The 24,601-nt window shown below is 49.7% G+C and overlaps 1 protein-coding gene across 4 annotated transcripts in view; it reads right to left on the reverse strand.

Annotated features, from left to right (window-relative positions):
• ARHGEF10L (Rho guanine nucleotide exchange factor 10 like) overlaps positions 1 to 24,601 on the reverse strand; it is a 763,679-nt gene that overhangs the window by 598,729 nt on the left and 140,349 nt on the right. For all 4 annotated transcript variants that reach the window (XM_086922050.1, XM_086922049.1, XM_086922052.1 and 1 more), the window contains exons 2-3: positions 8,204 to 8,296; positions 501 to 767 (exon numbers count right to left, since the gene is read on the reverse strand). In XM_086922050.1, the coding sequence (XP_086778176.1) occupies positions 501 to 767; positions 8,204 to 8,246 (310 nt within the window). In that variant the 5' untranslated portion in view covers positions 8,247 to 8,296. The remainder of the gene's footprint in view (positions 1 to 500; positions 768 to 8,203; positions 8,297 to 24,601) is intronic.

Raw genomic sequence — 24,601 nt, forward strand, 5'->3', positions numbered from 1 at the left:
ATCACTATGAGTCCCAGTTCAAATGGAGGGAAAGAATATTTACCATCCGCAATAAAAATGAGTACAGACGGGACCAACATCTGTAACCGGAATGGATGCAAAGATTAATCCCCCACCTGTGAACAGAAGGAACACCCACCAGCAATCAGAAAGGATGCAAAATAATCCCTTTCGCCATTAATCAAAGGAGGTGTGGAAGAGACACACCAACATCGTTCAGAATACATTCAGAAGTGAAGAACACCAGTAATCCGAATGGGTGCAACGGTGACCCACTAACAGCAATTAAAATCAGTGCAGGCAGGACCTAACAATCTGTGATCAGAGCGAGTGTAGAGCAAATGTAGTAAAACATTTTTAGATTAGAACTTGAAATAAAGAGTGCATTGCACCAACCTTTGTTGCTAGCCACAATTCACTATCTACTGCCAAGTCTCCTGGCAACAGCATTTAAAGGAACCAACCATTCTTAACTGAATTCTGGATTTTTGGCTTCTTACCAGAGTGGGATCCGGAGCTAGACAATTTCCCTTGTGATGATTTTTCATTTTTGACGGAGGTTACCCGATCCTGAGGTCCATCAGCCAATGGGGCTTGGCTGGCTGTCTCGCCAATGCTGGGCTCAGTGCTGGGGCAGCTGGTACCTGTCCCAGAATCCTCTTTCTCTCCATCACTGTCATCAAACTCAAATGCTTCACCCAGTTCCTCCTCTTCATCAGGCTTTTGGGACAAGTTCTGCGCTTTTGTTGCCAAGGGAATGACATCATCTATTTGGGAATTTAACGAAGAGAAGGTTAAAAAAGAGAAGAATCTTATCTATTCGCTTGATTGTGATAGAACTACAATGTTGTAACTCAGAATATCATATACAGAAATATCATCTAGCATAAATATTGTATCCTAGATATTATTTCCAAAAATATCATCGCATTGGGTGCAATTTCCCTTTATTAACTCTAATGGAGAAATATGTTTGCAGATTATAATTAAAGCAAGGTATTTAAAGTCAGACAATATTCTGGCAAAGACATTCTGATACCACACAAACTGCAGACAGTGGTGTGTTAACTCAGGAGATGATGCAAACATATGGAACAAGCATTTGCAATGCAATAGGTCTCCCAGTAATTAAGTTTGAGCATTTGGCATTGCTAAATATTGCAACACTAATTGCAACAAAAGTTACCAGGTGGTGTCACCAGGGCTTTAATTGGAAGCTTTTTCAATATTATATACAAGCCATAGTTGCAGTTTTTTTTATCTTAAGCATCCAATAACTATTGACAAAGCCAATAGTCCTGACTTGTTGGAGGTATGATGTTACTTGTTGTATCATATATCTGGATGCAATGACAGAAACAGCAAAATACAAGGCGGGCGGCACACTATGCTAATCACAGATTTTTAGCTCATATGTTTTCAGCCACGCCTTAATTAAATTGGCCACGTCCCTTTGAGAGACCCCCCCTAGTTGTTTCTTCCCACTTAAAGCCCTGACTGGAACAATGCATGCTGCTTCATGTAGCCTGAAGGGGAAAGGCGTCCCGGGAGAACAGCATGCCACTGGAAGTGAATGACATAACTGAAAGATAGTGCCTTCTCTTGGCCTCCCTGGGGTAGGGACGGGCACACAGTGATCGAAAGGGGTATGTTATAAAGGAAGTTTCTGCATCCTTGTGATCCAAGGCCGACCTTGAAACCGGTGAATCTGGGCAAATCACTATCTCCCCAACTTCATAAAGAGTAGTTCATTAAAAAGTTAAGCACCAAGTTCCACAACGGAAAAGCTCATATTGTGTGCTTCTCCCCCACCACCCTCCATGAGACAGCCGCCTGAGTTTCCCTGCCCCCATCAGGGCAGAAGAGAAGCACATTGGCATCATGGGGTGGTCATACTACCTCCACCTGGGCTCTCCATGTCACTTCTCTCCCCCCTTCCCCCACCCCCGCCGATCCTCTGAATTTCTTCTGCCTTCCACGCCAGCCTTCCCCGTTTCCTGTTGCTCTCCCCATGTCCACACCTGTATTAAATTGCATTTGTACTACTTTGTTTCTTTTTCTTTACAGATCCAACTTGGAGCAGTAAATTAAAAAAAAACATTTGCATCATTTGGTAGGCGCATTCAAGAGAAGGGCGAGCGAATGCGCTGGTAAGAAAGGAAAATCACCAAATGGCCATTCAGTGCAATGCTTGATTGGGCTGGTAACAGGGTCGGAGCCCCCATCGACTGTGTGCAAAGTCGGTCAGGTAGGAAATTCCTGGGGAAGGAAAGGAGGTCTGCCAGTTACTTGCAAGAATCGGGCAAAGAGAACGAGGGAAACAACATTAAGTGTAAGGTTAAAAACAAGGAATACCGTGGTTAAGTCAATTTGAGGGAAGGAGTGAATCGGAAGACAGGAAAGCCATAGCTGCCAAGGTTTCAGATTGCCATGTGTGACATGTTCAGAACTTCAGTGTAAATATGAGTGACATTTCCAGAAATATGAGTGACACTTTCTCGTAAGGCTAGGGAAACACTTAAATACATGAAATAACACCCCTTTGAGCAGGGTAGCTTTAAGATCTTCCACTAAGAATACATTATTATTATTTATGAAACGCTCATCTTTCTAGAGCCGCATGAAAAAATTCAAAGGGGCTACTGGGGAAACTTGTTTTGTACGACTGGCTATGTTATGACTGACCTGTGTTTGTGTTTTGCGGCACTCTCCCCCACCACTGTGCCGAGATAAGAGAGTCCTGCCTGGTGGTTACTGTCACGCACTGTGCACCGTGAATATTATAAACTTACTGGTGCCCCGAGGATCAGATCTGAGACTCAGACAGAGAAGCCCTGGGGCCCCGCCTGCATTGACTGTAATAATCACAATGATTCGACTGACTGCAGATTTAAACCAAGAGGCTTACTGGGAAGATGATGAGAGTGGGCAGCCCTGCAGATGAGATGCCATTGCGTGAAATTAATGTATTTGTCAGAAGCGACCTCATTCAAGTAGTATTACAATTATAAACTTACTTGAACTAGAAGAGTTCAGAGACGTTTCCAGGTCCGTCCGGAGGCCGGGGGCCGCTCAGGGACCCCCGCCGAGGCCACACAGCTCAGCTGCAGCACTGACTGCTCTGCAGCATGATGCACTCTGCGGGATTGCATTAGTATTTTCTCCGACCCCCAGACACTGGTTGCTGAGACACTCCTCGTCCACCCTCTTGCCCGTAGTTTAGTTTGCGCCGTCGCCTGCGATTATCACCAATGCCTCTTCTTGCGCTGCGGGCGGCGACTGGACTGACACTGCCTGTGTGTCCTCCTGGCACTGTGGTCGCCGCGGCCCGCCGCTTCTGCCTCAGTATGCTCATGACACTTTCTGTGATGTAATTTCCTGTGGTTGCCTTTAGCAAATTGGTTGCCCTCATTTGTTCCCTTTTTGTCCAGGGCCCCAAAAATCTTAAAACCGTCCCTGTCTGTCTTTTGTTGTTCTGATTTTCTTAACCCTCCCCTCCTCCGTATCCACTTTACCTGTCATTTAACAGCCCCTTGGCCCGCCCATTCCTCATGTATTTATGAGCTTTTATGTACTTTACTAGAGATACGAGATGGTTTTCAGATAACTAGACTGTTCTGGTGGGACTCAGCTTACTGTCTGATCAGGTAGATTCAGCGCCACTCCTCCCCAGGGGCTGATACGTGTTGCGAGTGATGAGTGGGAGGCCCGAGTTGTGTCTCGGTGTATTACTCAGCATGGCCCTGTGCATTGCTGTCCGGAACACCCTTGAGAGAACGGCGCCCCCGGCTCTGTATCTGAGATTCGGCCCCAGAGAGTCGGTGCTCGTCGCCGTGTGCTCTGGAAAGATGTCACTCACCATTCATGGTGAAAGCGCATTAGTTCCGTGCACAGCGCATCACTGGCGCGGGAACCTCTAAGCACCACTCGCAGCCTCTTAGGCCCATTGTTCCCTCAGCCGAAGTTAGCACTGCAGACGTGGGCTCTGTTTTCTGGCCTGCGGAAGTGCTAATGTTAAAAGCCACATCCAGGCCCGGACAATTACTGGGAGTACATGCCCAGCTCGGCGTCCCCCCTTCCTCCACCACGCCGCTAGGATCAGCGCCGGGTCACCACATTTGTGTCTGCTGCAAACCGGTGTCTCAGCCGGGAGGCAAGGAAGACAAAGCGATCGCTTTCACTTTTGCGATCGCTTGAAAAACGTGTGCGCGTGCAATGACAACAAAAGTGGCAGCCCCCCCTAATCCGATTGGTGACGGATGGAAGTACCTGTGATTCTTGCGCTCTGTGTTGGAGCCTGATGGCTGCCTGTGAAGGATTCAGTGTCCCGTGCTCCTATAGCCGCCCTCAGTAGCAAGGTCTTCACAAGACGTGAGCGAAAACGAAACCTTCCGTGGTGCGGGACTTCCGTCAACGGAAGCCCGCGCCCACGGAGTGCCTGCCCAGAGAAACAGCGCTGGTGACGCGGGGCTCTCATGCCCGAGGGGGAGCCCCACGGACGCTGCAGAACTCCAGAATGGCGGTAAGTGGGGCTTAGTTGAAGGGGGGAGCGGGGGTGCGCTTGTGTGTGTGTGCGCGTGCCTGTGTGTATGTGTGCTGGGGGGGTGGCGGGGGCCTCTGTATGTGTGTGTGCGTGCGTGTGTAGGTGCGCTTGTGTGTGTCTCTGTTTGTGCGCATGCATGCAGGGGGAGGTGTGGCTGTGTGGTACGGCTTTCCAGGAGAGGAGACAGGAGCTGGCCACAGCGAACGCGTTCCCGTGCGCGTGTCCCGCTCCATTCCCCAGCGCGTGGCCAGCTCCTGTCCCCTCTCCTGGGGAAGCAGAGTCGCTCACAATAGGTCTCTGGCGAGACCGCGCTTTCGCGCGGTTCAACGCCAGGAGACTTAAAAATCACGATCCATAATGTTTGCCCATATAAGATGCTTTCCAGATGAGGTCATTAGATATTTAGGTCTCGGCTATAACGCGCTTGAAAAGCGCGTTCTCGCCAGAGAACTATTATCGGCGTCTCAGCAGTCTGAGACGCCGAAGTGAGACAAGACCTGGCTGCGCGCAGCGTTTTCCCATAGGATAACGTTGTGCGCGCGGCCAGGTCTTGTCTCCACGGCATTGCAGGGCAGACCGGATCGCGTCGCGCGCCTCTCTGGAATGCAGGGGGAGTCTGCAGAGAGGCGCGCGGCGCTGACAGAAGCTTCGCTGAGCGGCCCCCTCCTTCCTGTTGCTGGTTTTATATGTAGTTGTATTACAGCGCTTTGTTATTGCCATAAAAATACATTGTATTTATGTAGTTATTTCATACACGTTTCCGTTGTTTTTAACTCACTTGGTTTGACTGTATAAAATTGCTTTCACATAAAATTGAGCGGCCACGGGTTGTATCGACGGGTTCTGATCTACAGTGGGGCAGAGCTGTTTTGCCTCGTCATGCTCCATCCGCCCGGTCCCTCTGGGGCAAGTAGCCGCAGGCACAGCTTGCAAATCTTAACAAAGCCGCGTTCTGCCTCCAGAGGTAAGCCAGCCCCAGAGCCGAGCGGTGCTCCTCTCCCCACGAGGTGCGTTATACGTTTCTATCGCTATGGCCAAGGCACGCGCCTCTCGCAGCTCTGAGCAAGGGCCTCGCTCACTAGGCACCCCCCCCCCCTCCATCAGTGAACTGGTTACCGCAGCGCCGGGCCTTTTATTTTGCTATCTTATAATTTAACACTTCATTCACTCACCGCGCCATGCATTTATATGTATGTCCCCTTTACCAGATGTCAGGAAATTAGACAATTTGATACTGGGGCCGGGGTTAGCTATTCAAGCAGCATCCATGCTCTTCTGCAGAGCGTCGTGAATTCTTTAGGCCGGAGTCGGGGAAATCATAAAGAGACTCAGAAATGGCAGGTCCAATGTGCGTGGGAACATAGGGGCGCAACTAGGCTTGAACCTGGGGGGAGGGGGGTGGTACTAACACTTTAAGGATGATAGGTGGCAGGTCTAATACTTGAAGCAATAAGGCCGAAGATATCAATACAGATGGTATGAGGGAATGTCACAGCAAACTTTGCATTTTAAACATATTGGACGAAGCCAGTAGGCTTAGAACAGTCATATTTCTGTGGGTTTGATCATTTACAGGCTACTAACAGTGATCTTTGAAAGGAGGCCGGGTGCAAACACAGCTAAAATGGAGCTGCTACAGATTGCGGTACAAAGCCCATTGGTACCGTTTTTTGAAAAGTTATTTCAAGGTGATGTTTTTAGGCAATGCATCCGCCGTTCTTTCTGTGGTAGGACAGTGCGCTCAAGCACTATTTATCAATTCAAGTACAGAAAGACGTTCATTCCAATTGCAGACTAAAAGTATATTTTTCAGTCTGCCCAATAGAACACTGTAACGTGTGCATGTTTGAGGCCACACAAGTGGCATGGCTGATGACATTGGTGGCCCCTGCTGCGCGAGCTTGGTGATGAGCAGCTTCTCGGGACCATTGGAGATCTCTTGGGGGGCATTGAACACCCCAAGAGCCCCCTGCACGTGCGGGAAGCCTCACGTGCCACGCGCGCTCGGGCTGCGGGCGAGAGGGGGGTCTGTTTTCCAACTTCCTCCAGAGATCGCCTTTTGCCCTCTGCCTCTTGGAGCCCTTCTTGTTGCCTGGTGCTTCCGACGCCTTAATCTCCTTTCCAGTGTCAGAACCGTCAAGTTTGGCTGGTAAAAAATCTGCTTTGTTGCCTCAGGGCATCGGAGCTGACGGACCTAGACGACCGTCTTCATTGTCGTCCAAGCCACGCCCCCCAGGTAGAGCTATTGGCAATGTAAATGACAATGCCATTTATTTATGATTAAAAAAAAAAAATGTCATGAACAATGCCAATAGCTCTACCTTTAATAATGCCGAGACCATTGCATTGTAAATGCTTGTTTTCTCTGGTCAAAGGTTGCCAATCCCTCAAGATGAAGCAGCACAAAGAAAACTATCCCACTGACATATTTGGGCAATCGAGGTGTGGCTCAGCAGCCAGAGAAGCTGACTCTGAGCACGTGGTTCACAGTTCGATCCCTAGTTCCCGCGGCAGCTCAGCTCACCACCAGGTTGCCCTGGGCAATAGCTCACTTAATTTCCCCGACTGCTCCAAGTGCCTTGAAACCTTAAGGGGTGATATGTTTGCGCTTTACAACTAGGAATTTTTTATTCATTATTTGGGGTCTAAGTCTTGCAGGTGTAGTTGCACCATACTGACCATCTTGAGGAAATGGCAACCTTTAACCTGAGGAAAATATAAAATGGCCTCATCTGGAAAGCATGTTATCTCTGCCCCACTGTGTACATTGTCTGTTCGTGGGTTATTCCCTCGGCCAAGAAGACCAGGATGTCCACATCTTCTGTTCTTCCTTCACTTCGCCTATGGTGACCATTCAATTTTCTGACACTCTCTTCTCAGTTTTCTCCCCAAATGAAGGGCCTAATGCAGGACAGTTCTAATTTCTCCATGTATTGCAGCAGAGCATCAGAGGAAAATCAATCAAATGTGTTGGAGGAGCTCTGTGAATTATTCAAAACAGTCATTACAAGCCAAATTTACGGCAAAGAGATTTTTATTGTGTAGATTACATGTCGCCTATTTTACCAGACATTTTTATCGTTTCATTCATTTATGTAATCCTGTTTTACTGAGTATATGACAAGCTATAAATGTGCTGGATTAACATTGGAAATTGCATTGTATTTTATTCCATGACATTTTGTATATATGCTTTTTATGGTTTTTAGCCTAAACAAAAGCGAATTGATTATGATGATGTAAAACAGTCACTCTGTACTCACTTGTGGGAATCATTGGACACTCTGACTAAAGAGGCAATCAAACCCGTGGTTGAGGTCACAAAACAACACCCTCCTATCCTAGCAAACAGAAAGTTCTCAAAGAAGGTCAGCAAATTATCAGCCAATGGCTTCCACAAACAATGGCTGTGATCTAGCTATATCTCTATGACAATCATGCATGTGTTTAAAGATACTGCAACCTTGTAAAATAATTTACATTTATGAAGTACAATCCTGCATATATAGCTGCTGGAAGTCACTGACAGGAATTCTGCAGTGCTGGTGTGAGATGTCACAAGACAGGTGTGGTTCGCAGAGAGTTCACGTCACAGCAAACCACAGTCGTGAAAGAGCGCCTTACCACTCCTGAGTAAGGGTATTTCTTTGTTGAACTCACCGACAGGATGGAAACTAAAGCGCGCTGATTCTTCAGAGTCCATCTGCCTTTAGTAGCACAGTGAGCTGAAGGGCCAGCCAGCCGGAGGTCACCCTAAAATAGAGACAAAAGCTGCTATTAGAAGAGGCGCGACAGAAACCACTATAGGAGGAGCTAGCAGGAGCACCAATTACTAATATTGTAAATGTCCTCTTATACAGTGCTTCATACCACACTTATGCTATTTCTAAGCATTGTACATAAAAGATATTACTATAATTCAATTCATGATACACAATTTAAAAAGCTCGGAATGGTGTAAGGCCTAGTGGGCCATGTCAGGATTCAAACGAGTTACCTGCACATCTCTGCATATTTGAGCAGCAGGTGCTCAACTCACCAGTGGTGTAGCAAGGAGGGGCAGGGCGCTCCCCTATACCCACTTTTACCTGCACTGACTGCGTGGCAGCCGCAGTGCAATCGTCAGAACCCCCTTCCTTGATCTTACATACGTCCACCATCACCGCTGCAGGCAAACTGTCTAGATACCCTCAGCACAGTACTCTGGCCCAAGAGTTCCTGATTAAATCTGGAGTGGGGGTCCCTCCATGTGCCTTGCAGGGAATGGGGGGTCTTAAGTTTCGGTACGCCGCAGACCACTGCAACTCACTGAGCCAAGCTGCAAAGTAAGAGGTGGGCTTCAACAGTGAGAGCAAACTTGACTGCTGCAGAACTGGCACCAACACCTACTCCTGGAATGTTCTATAACTTCTCACACTGTTGTATATCAATCATTATCTCAGTGAGCTTACAGCTTCCAAGAAATGACACCCTGCACCCCAACAAGTCACGCTCACAGCCTCAGCGTGGTTTGGACAATGTGTCAAACATGCTGTTTCTTCAACTGTGTGAGGTGTTATTCCTGCAACTCCGGCCATTTTAGTGAATCAACGACCATGATTTGCACTAGCTAGTAATTTAGAACCAGTTGGACATGCCATTTTTCATACTAACAGAGACATGGTCTTCATACCATAAGTCCTTTTCATTGGCTGATGATACAAGCAGTGTGACTAGTTTGGCATACCATCAGAGATGTCATTTGCAGTGACTTTTATGTATCACCAGTCTGACATGTAGTTTTGTTTAATATCAGAGACCTAATGGGCAGCGTTCATCAATCAATCATCAATCACCAGTGTGGTAGGTCCTTTTGTATAGGAAAGGCCTGAATGAATGAACATGGTTTAAAATATGGAATACGTGTGGACACGCATGGTTCATGAATTGAGATCTGGAGGCAATAAAATGGATTAAAACAAGGAAGAAATGATTGGAATTCATGTGTTTGTGAAATTCTTCATGGCTGTTCACGCTGTGCTGGGACCTGGCGAGGCTCCACTATCACTCTAACACGCTTTGTGTGCACAGACGGAACACACATCGGGGTTGCACGCCGCAACAATCAAGAGCTTTGGGCTTTCCTAAAAAGTTTGCAAGTTTGGAAACACGGTGTTCATTCTACCACCTTTGATAAATGTCCTTTTGTATACCATCAAATATGCCATTCGCAGTGTCTGTTTATCAATAACCTATGTGGCTAGTCTAGCATACTACCAGAGAGACCATTTTCAGTATCATACACTTCTTTCACTCCATGTCGGAGTTCACAGGATTGATTGCAGCTAAGACAAGGAGCACCGCTCCGTTGTTATTTAAGCAGTGCAAAAGGAAAAGATAATTACACAATGTTATCATTTATTATTCTGTACTGAGGCAATTTTAAGGGGCGGGCAGAGCTGGGCTGTCCTCACAGCCAGCTTCAGGAGGAATGGTTGGTGCACTTAAGTGCACATGACAGTTTGGTCGGCCGTTAGCATGTTCTTCACTGGGCTGTATTGCACAGCCAGAGTGGAGAACATGCACAGGCTCCCAGTCCCAGTCTGAGTGCTGAACAACGGAGCTCAGCCCAATCACGACACTGCTGTCATGCTGGTGACAGCAGCGTGGTGATTGGCTAGGGAGGTCTGAGAGCCTGTGTGCTTCCATGCGTCGTGGATAGAAGGCCGGAGGAGAGGCGGCAACCGGTGTTCGGAGGGTAAGTCGTCTTTTCTTTTTTTCTTTTTTCCTACCCCGTTACCATTTCCTAGCAGCCACCACTTCGATTGACATTCTTTACATTCCATCTGACCACCAGGCAAATAGTCTCCTGGAGGCATTTTACCTTCCAGGCCAATGGAAACTTTTCTGGCGATTTGATCCAAGATAACACCAGACAGAAGGGAAAGCACAGTGTCCCTGCCAAGCAGGGGCTATTAAGTATCATCAGGCACTAAGCTGAACCCTCCTAGTTATGTTAAGTTCTCTGCAAATGTGCATCTCTTACAACCATTTGTATGTCTTGTTGCACTTTGGTAGCAATGGCATTGTTTATAACTGCGCTGCGCCTTCAGTGGAGAAGTGTGGCTCAATGGTTAGAGCAGGCAGACCTCGATGCAGAGCTCTGGCCAGGGACCAGGGTTCGATTCCTGCCCCGGCGGGTCTCGGGCTCATTAATTCCCCTGACCGGATATTCTTGCCTCGGTGCATATTCTGATCATGGGTCCCACGCTGCAACTCTGGGCAATAGCTTGCTTAGTCTCCACAACGGCCCCCACAACGCGAGGGATGCCTGGTCTGCACCATGGGGGTGCCCAGGAGTGGACACTTCACAGGGAAAACCAGGAAGGGTTCCCTTGCGGTATTCGTACAAGCACCGGAAAACCCACTGCGGGTAGCTGTGCGCTATACAAGTACAAAAACATTTACATTCAGTCAATGTGGATTGTTGACATCGTATCTTAGTAGTATTTCACATACTTTAGAGGTGTGCTGTAGAGGCTAGTGGCCATAAATGTTAGAAAAGATTCCTGTGTAACAATGGCTTACATAGACGAGTGGCCAGCTAGATGCTGTCATGGATCTGTGGTAGAGCGGTGTGTGCATGGATGGGTGTGCCGAAGGGCATTACAGCTGGTTTAGTTCTGCTAAAGTTTATAGTTGTCCAAAAATGACTGTTTATTGTTAGGTTGGCGATGTGCCCAGTTTGCAGTATTTGTTAAAACAAACAGTGCGTAATGACACCTTATCTACTACAACAGGTGGCGTGCATCTTGCTTGCAATTTTATAACCAGCCTGAACCTACCTGCCTTGCATCACAGCCACCACTAGAACTGAAGCGTTTTTCAACAAGGTGTGTCAACGGTTCTGTCAGATGGGACCTGCCAGGGCCGCCTTAATAGCATTCTAGGCCCCCAAGCAAAGCAGTGCACTGGGCCCTGCCTACACAACCGCTCACAGGAATAAAAACGTTTAACGGAAAATGAGTGTTAAATTCTGATCTGCATGGGGCCCCTGTACTCATGGGGCCCCCGGGTAACTACCCAGCATGCCCGTGCATTAAGACAGATGCAATCAGAGAGGGGGAAGAGAGAGAGAGGAGAGGAGAGAGCGAATGGATAGATAGAAAGAGATGGATAGCGTGAGGAGACGAAGGGAGCGAGGCTGATTTAAATATTTTAGCCAGGGTTACATTTGGTTTTCCAGTGACAAGTTGCTAGTCCCTGGACCGGAGGTGAGGGGAACAACGTGAGGGCACCAGCTGTTTCCTTTTTGCCCTCCAGACTGAGGATCAGAACATTTTATTCTCTCAGGTTGAAGTCCATTTGCCCTGTGACTTTTAGGTCTGGTTGTCAATGATAGCTGTGTACAAAAATAGCAAACCTCCCTTCCTCCAGCTTCCTGAAATTGGAAGGAAAATGATGAAGTTAACAAAGCTGAAGATTTTTTGACTCCCAGAACTGTACAGGACAATGTTGTGAGAATATTGATATTGTAGTTTGTTTTGGCGGAGTGGAGGTGTTACTCTAGGTTACTAATCGGTAAACCCCTACCGCTAGACTCTCCAACTAACGGGTTTAAAAAGGATTAAAACTCAAAAGAGACACTCACAACTGACCAGAGCATGAAAAAATACTCAAAGTAATGGCTAGGAGGTGGCCAAGCACCAAAGGGAAAGCTTTTTCTAGAATGTGCCTCAGTAACAGTGATGTAGATTCCCAGTTCTATTGTTTACCCAAAAAAAGTACCACTCACCTATGCATCATTGTTTATGCTTTTGAATAGACCATTTTATCTCATTGTTAATACAACATTCTGCACACACACGTTGAATAGTTGCAGTATTAAAAAATTCATATTTCATGGGACTTAAGCATAAGAAGAACAAAGGGAGTAATGCTAAATTCAAATGGGAGACATGGAGCATTAAATTAAGACAGAATGGCGCTAAAACTCCCTATTCCATGAACAGAGCTATTAAGAGGCGCATTGAGTAAACTGATCAACTGCATACCCTACTTGGACTTATAAACAATAAATTGCTGTCCCACCCCTTATGTTGACTAGTGCTATATCCTTAGCCCGACTGCTCTGAATTGCCTTACATTTCGTAGAGTTGCTTCTGAAACTTGATATTCAGAAAACCAACCTTTCCTCTTATTCTGGTTTGCAGGGTCTGCAGGGATTTCCAGGCTAAGCTTGTCCTTTGCTTTACTGCTTTTGGCACAATTTGAATTTAGCCTCCTCATCGTGGGCGGCTCATATAAAAGGGTTCTGCTCTGCACCTCCTTCTCTGTGTCTTTGAGGGCAGCAGATGTGGAGAACTGAAAAAAATATTTTTACATCCCAGACGTAACATAAAATGTGTATTTGTAAAGCACACATTCACACCTTACGGGGTATATTGGCGTTGAATAACAGATCTTTATTTTTACCCAACTCAATTTTACTCATTTTATCAACTTCAGATGGATGAAAGGCTGAGTGGACCTGCTGGGATTTGAACCTGTGACCATGAGATCCAAAACAGGCATCTACAGAGGGCGCATTAGTCCACTGAGCCACCAGTCCCAGCAACATCTATGTTCTATCCTGCCAGTTCAATGGCGCTCGAGGAGCACATCACAAATAAATACCTCACAGCCTACTACATATGTGGCTGTGCTCTTCCAGGGGTGGCTTTAGGCATGTGCAAGCTGTGCACCTGCACAGGGCCACAAAACCCCAGGGGCCACCATGCCAATATATATCCTTAATATAATACATATTTGCATGGCGGCCCCTGGCAGGGATTTGTCGGGCTCCGGCTCTGTTCCACTTCCAAACACCCTGACCCCCCCACCCCCCTTCACTGGCCTCCGCGCTCCGCCCCGCCCGGACCCCCTCTTCCGGGGCCTCCTACCTACGCTCCCTGCACAGGGCCACCATGAGCCTATAGCCGCCCCTGGCTCTTCTGCTGCAAGGTGTAGTTTCCTGCTGGACCCCAGGTACTCCAGCAGCTGCTAACCAAATAAAATATCATAAACCCGAGTGTCCACACCACACTAAGTCCAAGCACTGTAGACGAATAACAGAGAACTCGCCTTTTGCGTGAGCCGACATGAATCGCCAAACGGCCTAGTATACTGTGAATGCTATGCTACGTTACAAGCACAGGCAGAGGAAAAAGTTCAGAGCTGCATGTTAAGCACTAAAGAGAACATTTTTAAAATCCTGCAGCAGTTAAAACAAATTGCTTTCTGTATAACGCATCCATAAAATACAACAGTTTATGTAGCATGATTAATTGTACTTTTGAGATAGAAAAAAGAATCCATCAATCATTGGGAAGCAACACCACAATAGAGCCGAAATGATACATCAAACAGCCTATAGTATGAGGTGAGACAGCAATACTGCTCTGGGAGGAGTCACAGACTATAGCACGAGGCGAGGCAGCACTACTCCTCTGGAAGGCGTCACAGCAATACTCCTCTGGTAGGAGTCACAGCCTATAGCATGAGGCGAGGCTGCAATACCACTCTGGGAGGATTCATAGCCTATATCCAGTGCTTTAAATGGGCCGGTACTCACCGGTACTGAGTACCGGCACTTCTATTTTTACCGCTCTGAGTACCGGCACTTCTCTGCTGCCAACGAGAGTACTGGTACTCATCAAAGGTAGGCTCATTGTTGCTTTGGCTCATGCGCGCACGATCGAGGCTGTGTAACAGCCAAAGCGCCTCTAGCCCAAGCTGAGCCACCTCTAAACAAGTCAGCAAGGCTCATCTGCATAATGTCCGGTGTTCACCACCACGCTGTGTTTGACAGAGCCCTTCAGGCCCTACACTGTCAATCACATTCACACCATGGAATCCAGGCATCCTGCAGACAGCAGCAATGAAGAAAGCCACGGGAGATAAGGGGTGTACCATGGCCTTTATCCCACCTGAGTCTTTTGTGTGAGTGTCTGTCTGCTTGTGTCCGGGTATTTGCCTGCTTGTGTGCACATGTTTGTGTGTGTGTGTGTGTGTGTGTGAGAGAAAAGCGAGTGAAAGAGGGAGAGAATCCAGACACTAGGGGGGTATTTTAAAGGACATTCTTGGAATGCTTTGTGTGAGCATTGCTGCTTGTTTCTGTGAGTGCGCACTCAAGAATAAAGAAGTATTCGCCATTCGGCCACATAGTAGAAGTGTCTTATATGTCTTGTCCTTAGCCCCGCCCCTAGACCCGCCCACTTGCTACACTCATAGCTCATTTTAAGAGTACCTGCACTTATTTTTTCCCCATTTAAAGCACTGCCTATATCATGAGGTGAGACAGCAATACTCCTCTGCGAGGAGTCACAGCCTATGGCATGAGGCGAGGCAGCAATACTCCTCTGGGAGGAGTCACAGCCTATAGCATGAGGCGAGGCAGCAATAATCCTCTGGGAGGAGTCACAGCCTATAGCATGAGGCGAGGCAGCAATACTCCTCTGGAAGGAGTCACAGCAATACTCCTCTGGAAGGAGTCACAGCAATACTCCTCTGGGAGGAGTCACAGCCTATAGCATGAGGCGAGGCAGCAATACTCCTCTGGGAGGAGTCACAGCCTATAGCATGAGGCGAGGCAGCAATACTCCTCTGGAAGGAGTCACAGCAATACTCCTCTGGGATGAGTCACAGCCTATGGCATGAGGTGAGACAGCAATACTCCTCTGGAAGGAGTCACAGCAATACTCCTCTGGGAGGAGTCACAGCCTATGGCATGAGGTGAGACAGCAATACTCCTCTGGGGGGAGTCACAGCAATACTCCTCTGCGAGGAGTCACAGCCTATGGCATGAGGTGAGACAGCAAAACTCCTCTGGGAGGAGTCACAGCCTATGGCATGAGGTGAGACAGCAATACTCCTCTGGGAGGAGTCGCAGCAATACTCCTCTGCGAGGAGTCACAGCCTATGGCATGAGGTGAGACAGCAATACTCCTCTGGGAGGAGTCACAGCCTATAGCATGAGGCGAGGCAGCAATACTCCTCTGGGAGGAGTCACAGCCTATAGCATGAGGCGAGGCAGCAATACTCCTCTGGGAGGAGGCACAGCCTATAGCATGAGGCGAGGCAGCAATAATCCTTTGGGAGGAGTCACAGCCTATAGCATGAGGCGAGGCAGCAATACTCCTCTGGGAGGAGTCACAGCCTATGGCATGAGGTGAGACAGCAATACTCCTCTGGAAGGAGTCACAGCAATACTCCTCTGGAAGGAGTCACAGCCTATGGCATGAGGTGAGACAGCAATACTCCTCTGGGAGGAGTCACAGCAATACTACTCTGGGAGGAGTCACAGCCTATATCATGAGGTGAGACAGCAATACTCCTCTGGGAGGAGTCACAGCAATACTCCTCTGGGAGGGGTCACAGTAATACTACTCTGGGAGGAGTCACAGCCTATAGCATGAGGTGAGACAGCAATACTCCTCTGGGAGAAGTCACAGCAACACTACTCTGGAAAGATTCCTAGCCTATTGCATGAGGTGAGACAGCAATACTCCTCTGGGAGGAGTCACAGTAATACTACTCTGGGAGGAGTCACAGCCTATATCATGAGGTGAGACAGCAATACTCCTCTGGGAGGAGTCACAGCAATACTCCTCTGGGAGGGGTCACAGTAATACTACTCTGGGAGGAGTCACAGCCTATAGCATGAGGTGAGACAGCAATACTCCTCTGGGAGGAGTCACAGCCTATAGCATGAGGCGAGGCAGCAATACTCCTCTGCGAGGAGTCACAGCCTATAGCATGAGGCGAGGCAGCAATACTCCTCTGGGAGGAGTCACAGTAATACTACTCTGGGAGGAGTCACAGCCTATAGCATGAGGTGAGACAGCAATACTCCTCTGGGAGGAGTCACAGCCTATAGCATGAGGCGAGGCAGCAATACTCCTCTGCGAGGAGTCACAGCCTATAGCATATGAGGTGAGGACAGCAATACTCCTCTGGGAGGGAGTCACAGCCTATAGCATGAGGCGAGGCAGCAATACTCCTCTGCGAGGAGTCACAGCCTATAGCATGAGGCGAGGCAGCAATACTCCTCTGCGAGGAGTCACAGCCTATAGCATGAGGCGAGGCAGCAATACTCCTCTGGGAGGAGTCACAGTAATACTACTCTGGGAGGAGTCACAGCCTATAGCATGAGGTGAGACAGCAATACTCCTCTGGGAGGAGTCACAGCCTATAGCATGAGGCGAGGCAGCAATACTCCTCTGCGAGGAGTCACAGCCTATAGCATGAGGCGAGGCAGCAATACTCCTCTGGGAGTAGTCACAGCAATACTCCTCTGCGAGGAGTCACAGCCTATAGCATGAGGTGAGGCAGAAATACTCCTCTGCGAGGAGTCACAGCCTATAGCATGAGGTGAGGCAGAAATACTTCTCTGGGAGGAGTCACAGCCTATAGCAGGAGGCGAGGCAGCAATACTCCTCTGGGAGGAGTCACAGCCTATAACATGAGGCGAGGCAGCAATACTCCTCTGGGAGGAGTCACAGCAATACTTCTCTGGGAGGAGTCACAGCCTATAGCATGAGGCGAGGCAGCAATACTCCTCTGGGAGGTGTCACAGCCTATAGCAGGAGGCGAGACAGCAATTCTCCTCTGGGAGGAGTCACAGCAATACTCCTCTGGGAGGAGTCACAGCCTATAGCATGAGGCGAGGCAGCAATACTCCTCTGGGAGGTGTCACAGCCTATAGCATGAGGCGAGGCAGCAATACTCCTCTGGAAGGAGTCACAGCAATACTCCTCTGGGAGGAGTCACAGCAATACTCCTCTGGGAGGAGTCACAGCCTATGGCATGAGGTGAGACAGCAATACTCCTCTGGGGGGAGTCACAGCAATACTCCTCTGTGAGGAGTCACAGCCTATGGCATGAGGTGAGACAGCAAAACTCCTCTGGGAGGAGTCACAGCCTATGGCATGAGGTGAGACAGCAATACTCCTCTGGGAGGAGTCGCAGCAATACTCCTCTGCGAGGAGTCACAGCCTATGGCATGAGGTGAGACAGCAATACTCCTCTGGGAGGAGTCACAGCCTATAGCATGAGGCGAGGCAGCAATACTCCTCTGGGAGGAGTCACAGCCTATAGCATGAGGCGAGGCAGCAATACTCCTCTGGGAGGAGGCACAGCCTATAGCATGAGGCGAGGCAGCAATAATCCTCTGGGAGAAGTCACAGCCTATAGCATGAGGCGAGGCAGCAATACTCCTCTGGGAGGAGTCACAGCCTATGGCATGAGGTGAGACAGCAATACTCCTCTGGAAGGAGTCACAGCAATACTCCTCTGGAAGGAGTCACAGCCTATGGCATGAGGTGAGACAGCAATACTCCTCTGGGAGAAGTCACAGCAATACTCCTCTGGGAGGAGTCACAGCAATACTCCTCTGGGAGGGGTCACAGTAATACTACTCTGGGAGGAGTCACAGCCTATAGCATGAGGTGAGACAGCAATACTCCTCTGGGAGAAGTCACAGCAACACTACTCTGGAAAGATTCCTAGCCTATTGCATGAGGTGAGACAGCAATACTCCTCTGGGAGGAGTCACAGTAATACTACTCTGGGAGGAGTCACAGCCTATATCATGAGGTGAGACAGCAATACTCCTCTGGGAGGAGTCACAGCAATACTCCTCTGGGAGGGGTCACAGTAATACTACTCTGGGAGGAGTCACAGCCTATAGCATGAGGTGAGACAGCAATACTCCTCTGGGAGGAGTCACAGCCTATAGCATGAGGCGAGGCAGCAATACTCCTCTGCGAGGAGTCACAGCCTATAGCATGAGGCGAGGCAGCAATACTCCTCTGGGAGGAGTCACAGTAATACTACTCTGGGAGGAGTCACAGCCTATAGCATGAGGTGAGACAGCAATACTCCTCTGGGAGGAGTCACAGCCTATAGCATGAGGCGAGGCAGCAATACTCCTCTGCGAGGAGTCACAGCCTATAGCATGAGGCGAGGCAGCAATACTCCTCTGGGAGTAGTCACAGCAATACTCCTCTGCGAGGAGTCACAGCCTATAGCATGAGGTGAGGCAGAAATACTCCTCTGCGAGGAGTCACAGCCTATAGCATGAGGTGAGGCAGAAATACTTCTCTGGGAGGAGTCACAGCCTATAGCAGGAGGCGAGGCAGCAATACTCCTCTGGGAGGAGTCACAGCCTATAGCATGAGGCGAGGCAGCAATACTCCTCTGGGAGGAGTCACAGCAATATTTCTCTGGGAGGAGTCACAGCCTATAGCAGGAGGCGAGACAGCAATTCTCCTCTGGGAGGAGTCACAGCAATACTCCTCTGGGAGGAGTCACAGCCTATAGCATGAGGCGAGGCAGCAATACTCCTCTGGGAGGTGTCACAGCCTATAGCATGAGGCGAGGCAGCAATACTCCTCTGGAAGGAGCGACAGCAATACTCCTCTGGGAGGAGTCACAGCCTATAGCATGAGGCGAGGCAGCAATACTCCTCTGGGAGGAGTCACAGCAATACTACTCTGGAAAGATTCCTAGCCTATTGCATGAGGTGAGACAGCAATACTCCTCTGGGAGGAGTCACAGTAATACTACTCTGGGAGGAGTCACAGCCTATATCATGAGGTGAGACAGCAATACTCCTCTGGGAGGAGTCACAGCAATACTCCTCTGGGAGGGGTCACAGCCTATAGCATGAGGCGAGGCAGCAATACTCCTCTGGGAGGAGTCACAGCCTATAGCATGAGGCGAGGCAGCAATAATCCTCTGAGAGGAGTCACAGCCTATAGCATGAGGCGAGGCAGCAATACTCCTCTGGAAGGAGTCACAGCAATACTCCTCTGGGAGGAGTCACAGCCTATGGCATGAGGTGAGACAGCAATACTCCTCTGGGGGGAGTCACAGCAATACTCCTCTGTGAGGAGTCACAGCCTATGGCATGAGGTGAGACAGCAAAACTCCTCTGGGAGGAGTCACAGCCTATGGCATGAGGTGAGACAGCAATACTCCTCTGGGAGGAGTCGCAGCAATACTCCTCTGCGAGGAGTCACAGCCTATGGCATGAGGTGAGACAGCAATACTCCTCTGGGAGGAGTCACAGCCTATAGCATGAGGCGAGGCAGCAATACTCCTCTGGGAGGAGTCACAGCCTATAGCATGAGGCGAGGCAGCAATACTCCTCTGGGAGGAGGCACAGCCTATAGCATGAGGCGAGGCAGCAATAATCCTCTGGGAGAAGTCACAGCCTATAGCATGAGGCGAGGCAGCAATACTCCTCTGGGAGGAGTCACAGCCTATGGCATGAGGTGAGACAGCAATACTCCTCTGGAAGGAGTCACAGCAATACTCCTCTGGAAGGAGTCACAGCCTATGGCATGAGGTGAGACAGCAATACTCCTCTGGGAGAAGTCACAGCAAAACTCCTCTGCGAGGAGTCACAGCCTATGGCATGAGGTGAGACAGCAATACTCCTATGGGAGGAGTCACAGCCTATAGCATGAGGTGAGGCAGCAATACTCCTCTGGGAGGAGTCACAGCCTATAGCATGAGGTGAGACAGCAATACTCCTCTGGGAGAAGTCACAGCAACACTACTCTGGAAAGATTCCTAGCCTATTGCATGAGGTGAGACAGCAATACTCCTCTGGGAGGAGTCACAGTAATACTACTCTGGGAGGAGTCACAGCCTATATCATGAGGTGAGACAGCAATACTCCTCTGGGAGGAGTCACAGCAATACTCCTCTGGGAGGGGTCACAGTAATACTACTCTGGGAGGAGTCACAGCCTATAGCATGAGGTGAGACAGCAATACTCCTCTGGGAGGAGTCACAGCCTATAGCATGAGGCGAGGCAGCAATACTCCTCTGCGAGGAGTCACAGCCTATAGCATGAGGCGAGGCAGCAATACTCCTCTGCGAGGAGTCACAGCCTATAGCATGAGGCGAGGCAGCAATACTCCTCTGGGAGGAGTCACAGTAATACTACTCTGGGAGGAGTCACAGCCTATAGCATGAGGTGAGACAGCAATACTCCTCTGGGAGGAGTCACAGCCTATAGCATGAGGCGAGGCAGCAATACTCCTCTGCGAGGAGTCACAGCCTATAGCATGAGGCGAGGCAGCAATACTCCTCTGGGAGTAGTCACAGCAATACTCCTCTGCGAGGAGTCACAGCCTATAGCATGAGGTGAGGCAGAAATACTCCTCTGCGAGGAGTCACAGCCTATAGCATGAGGTGAGGCAGAAATACTTCTCTGGGAGGAGTCACAGCCTATAGCAGGAGGCGAGGCAGCAATACTCCTCTGGGAGGAGTCACAGCCTATAACATGAGGCGAGGCAGCAATACTCCTCTGGGAGGAGTCACAGCAATACTTCTCTGGGAGGAGTCACAGCCTATAGCATGAGGCGAGGCAGCAATACTCCTCTGGGAGGTGTCACAGCCTATAGCAGGAGGCGAGACAGCAATTCTCCTCTGGGAGGAGTCACAGCAATACTCCTCTGGGAGGAGTCACAGCCTATAGCATGAGGCGAGGCAGCAATACTCCTCTGGGAGGTGTCACAGCCTATAGCATGAGGCGAGGCAGCAATACTCCTCTGGAAGGAGTCACAGCAATACTCCTCTGGGAGGAGTCACAGCAATACTCCTCTGGGAGGAGTCACAGCCTATGGCATGAGGTGAGACAGCAATACTCCTCTGGGGGGAGTCACAGCAATACTCCTCTGTGAGGAGTCACAGCCTATGGCATGAGGTGAGACAGCAAAACTCCTCTGGGAGGAGTCACAGCCTATGGCATGAGGTGAGACAGCAATACTCCTCTGGGAGGAGTCGCAGCAATACTCCTCTGCGAGGAGTCACAGCCTATGGCATGAGGTGAGACAGCAATACTCCTCTGGGAGGAGTCACAGCCTATAGCATGAGGCGAGGCAGCAATACTCCTCTGGGAGGAGTCACAGCCTATAGCATGAGGCGAGGCAGCAATACTCCTCTGGGAGGAGGCACAGCCTATAGCATGAGGCGAGGCAGCAATAATCCTCTGGGAGAAGTCACAGCCTATAGCATGAGGCGAGGCAGCAATACTCCTCTGGGAGGAGTCACAGCCTATGGCATGAGGTGAGACAGCAATACTCCTCTGGAAGGAGTCACAGCAATACTCCTCTGGAAGGAGTCACAGCCTATGGCATGAGGTGAGACAGCAATACTCCTCTGGGAGAAGTCACAGCAATACTCCTCTGGGAGGAGTCACAGCAATACTCCTCTGGGAGGGGTCACAGTAATACTACTCTGGGAGGAGTCACAGCCTATAGCATGAGGTGAGACAGCAATACTCCTCTGGGAGAAGTCACAGCAACACTACTCTGGAAAGATTCCTAGCCTATTGCATGAGGTGAGACAGCAATACTCCTCTGGGAGGAGTCACAGTAATACTACTCTGGGAGGAGTCACAGCCTATATCATGAGGTGAGACAGCAATACTCCTCTGGGAGGAGTCACAGCAATACTCCTCTGGGAGGGGTCACAGTAATACTACTCTGGGAGGAGTCACAGCCTATAGCATGAGGTGAGACAGCAATACTCCTCTGGGAGGAGTCACAGCCTATAGCATGAGGCGAGGCAGCAATACTCCTCTGCGAGGAGTCACAGCCTATAGCATGAGGCGAGGCAGCAATACTCCTCTGGGAGGAGTCACAGTAATACTACTCTGGGAGGAGTCACAGCCTATAGCATGAGGTGAGACAGCAATACTCCTCTGGGAGGAGTCACAGCCTATAGCATGAGGCGAGGCAGCAATACTCCTCTGCGAGGAGTCACAGCCTATAGCATGAGGCGAGGCAGCAATACTCCTCTGGGAGTAGTCACAGCAATACTCCTCTGCGAGGAGTCACAGCCTATAGCATGAGGTGAGGCAGAAATACTCCTCTGCGAGGAGTCACAGCCTATAGCATGAGGTGAGGCAGAAATACTTCTCTGGGAGGAGTCACAGCCTATAGCAGGAGGCGAGGCAGCAATACTCCTCTGGGAGGAGTCACAGCCTATAGCATGAGGCGAGGCAGCAATACTCCTCTGGGAGGAGTCACAGCAATATTTCTCTGGGAGGAGTCACAGCCTATAGCAGGAGGCGAGACAGCAATTCTCCTCTGGGAGGAGTCACAGCAATACTCCTCTGGGAGGAGTCACAGCCTATAGCATGAGGCGAGGCAGCAATACTCCTCTGGGAGGTGTCACAGCCTATAGCATGAGGCGAGGCAGCAATACTCCTCTGGAAGGAGCGACAGCAATACTCCTCTGGGAGGAGTCACAGCCTATAGCATGAGGCGAGGCAGCAATACTCCTCTGGGAGGAGTCACAGCAATACTACTCTGGAAAGATTCCTAGCCTATTGCATGAGGTGAGACAGCAATACTCCTCTGGGAGGAGTCACAGTAATACTACTCTGGGAGGAGTCACAGCCTATATCATGAGGTGAGACAGCAATACTCCTCTGGGAGGAGTCACAGCAATACTCCTCTGGGAGGGGTCACAGCCTATAGCATGAGGCGAGGCAGCAATACTCCTCTGGGAGGAGTCACAGCCTATAGCATGAGGCGAGGCAGCAATAATCCTCTGAGAGGAGTCACAGCCTATAGCATGAGGCGAGGCAGCAATACTCCTCTGGAAGGAGTCACAGCAATACTCCTCTGGGAGGAGTCACAGCCTATGGCATGAGGTGAGACAGCAATACTCCTCTGGGGGGAGTCACAGCAATACTCCTCTGTGAGGAGTCACAGCCTATGGCATGAGGTGAGACAGCAAAACTCCTCTGGGAGGAGTCACAGCCTATGGCATGAGGTGAGACAGCAATACTCCTCTGGGAGGAGTCGCAGCAATACTCCTCTGCGAGGAGTCACAGCCTATGGCATGAGGTGAGACAGCAATACTCCTCTGGGAGGAGTCACAGCCTATAGCATGAGGCGAGGCAGCAATACTCCTCTGGGAGGAGTCACAGCCTATAGCATGAGGCGAGGCAGCAATACTCCTCTGGGAGGAGGCACAGCCTATAGCATGAGGCGAGGCAGCAATAATCCTCTGGGAGAAGTCACAGCCTATAGCATGAGGCGAGGCAGCAATACTCCTCTGGGAGGAGTCACAGCCTATGGCATGAGGTGAGACAGCAATACTCCTCTGGAAGGAGTCACAGCAATACTCCTCTGGAAGGAGTCACAGCCTATGGCATGAGGTGAGACAGCAATACTCCTCTGGGAGAAGTCACAGCAAAACTCCTCTGCGAGGAGTCACAGCCTATGGCATGAGGTGAGACAGCAATACTCCTATGGGAGGAGTCACAGCCTATAGCATGAGGTGAGGCAGCAATACTCCTCTGGGAGGAGTCACAGCCTATAGCATGAGGTGAGACAGCAATACTCCTCTGGGAGAAGTCACAGCAACACTACTCTGGAAAGATTCCTAGCCTATTGCATGAGGTGAGACAGCAATACTCCTCTGGGAGGAGTCACAGTAATACTACTCTGGGAGGAGTCACAGCCTATATCATGAGGTGAGACAGCAATACTCCTCTGGGAGGAGTCACAGCAATACTCCTCTGGGAGGGGTCACAGTAATACTACTCTGGGAGGAGTCACAGCCTATAGCATGAGGTGAGACAGCAATACTCCTCTGGGAGGAGTCACAGCCTATAGCATGAGGCGAGGCAGCAATACTCCTCTGCGAGGAGTCACAGCCTATAGCATGAGGCGAGGCAGCAATACTCCTCTGCGAGGAGTCACAGCCTATAGCATGAGGCGAGGCAGCAATACTCCTCTGGGAGGAGTCACAGTAATACTACTCTGGGAGGAGTCACAGCCTATAGCATGAGGTGAGACAGCAATACTCCTCTGGGAGGAGTCACAGCCTATAGCATGAGGCGAGGCAGCAATACTCCTCTGCGAGGAGTCACAGCCTATAGCATGAGGCGAGGCAGCAATACTCCTCTGGGAGTAGTCACAGCAATACTCCTCTGCGAGGAGTCACAGCCTATAGCATGAGGTGAGGCAGAAATACTCCTCTGCGAGGAGTCACAGCCTATAGCATGAG

Source organism: Lissotriton vulgaris, chromosome 5 (assembly GCF_964263255.1).
Source record: "Lissotriton vulgaris chromosome 5, aLisVul1.2, whole genome shotgun sequence".
In the NCBI taxonomy this organism is placed as follows: domain Eukaryota; kingdom Metazoa; phylum Chordata; class Amphibia; order Caudata; family Salamandridae; genus Lissotriton; species Lissotriton vulgaris.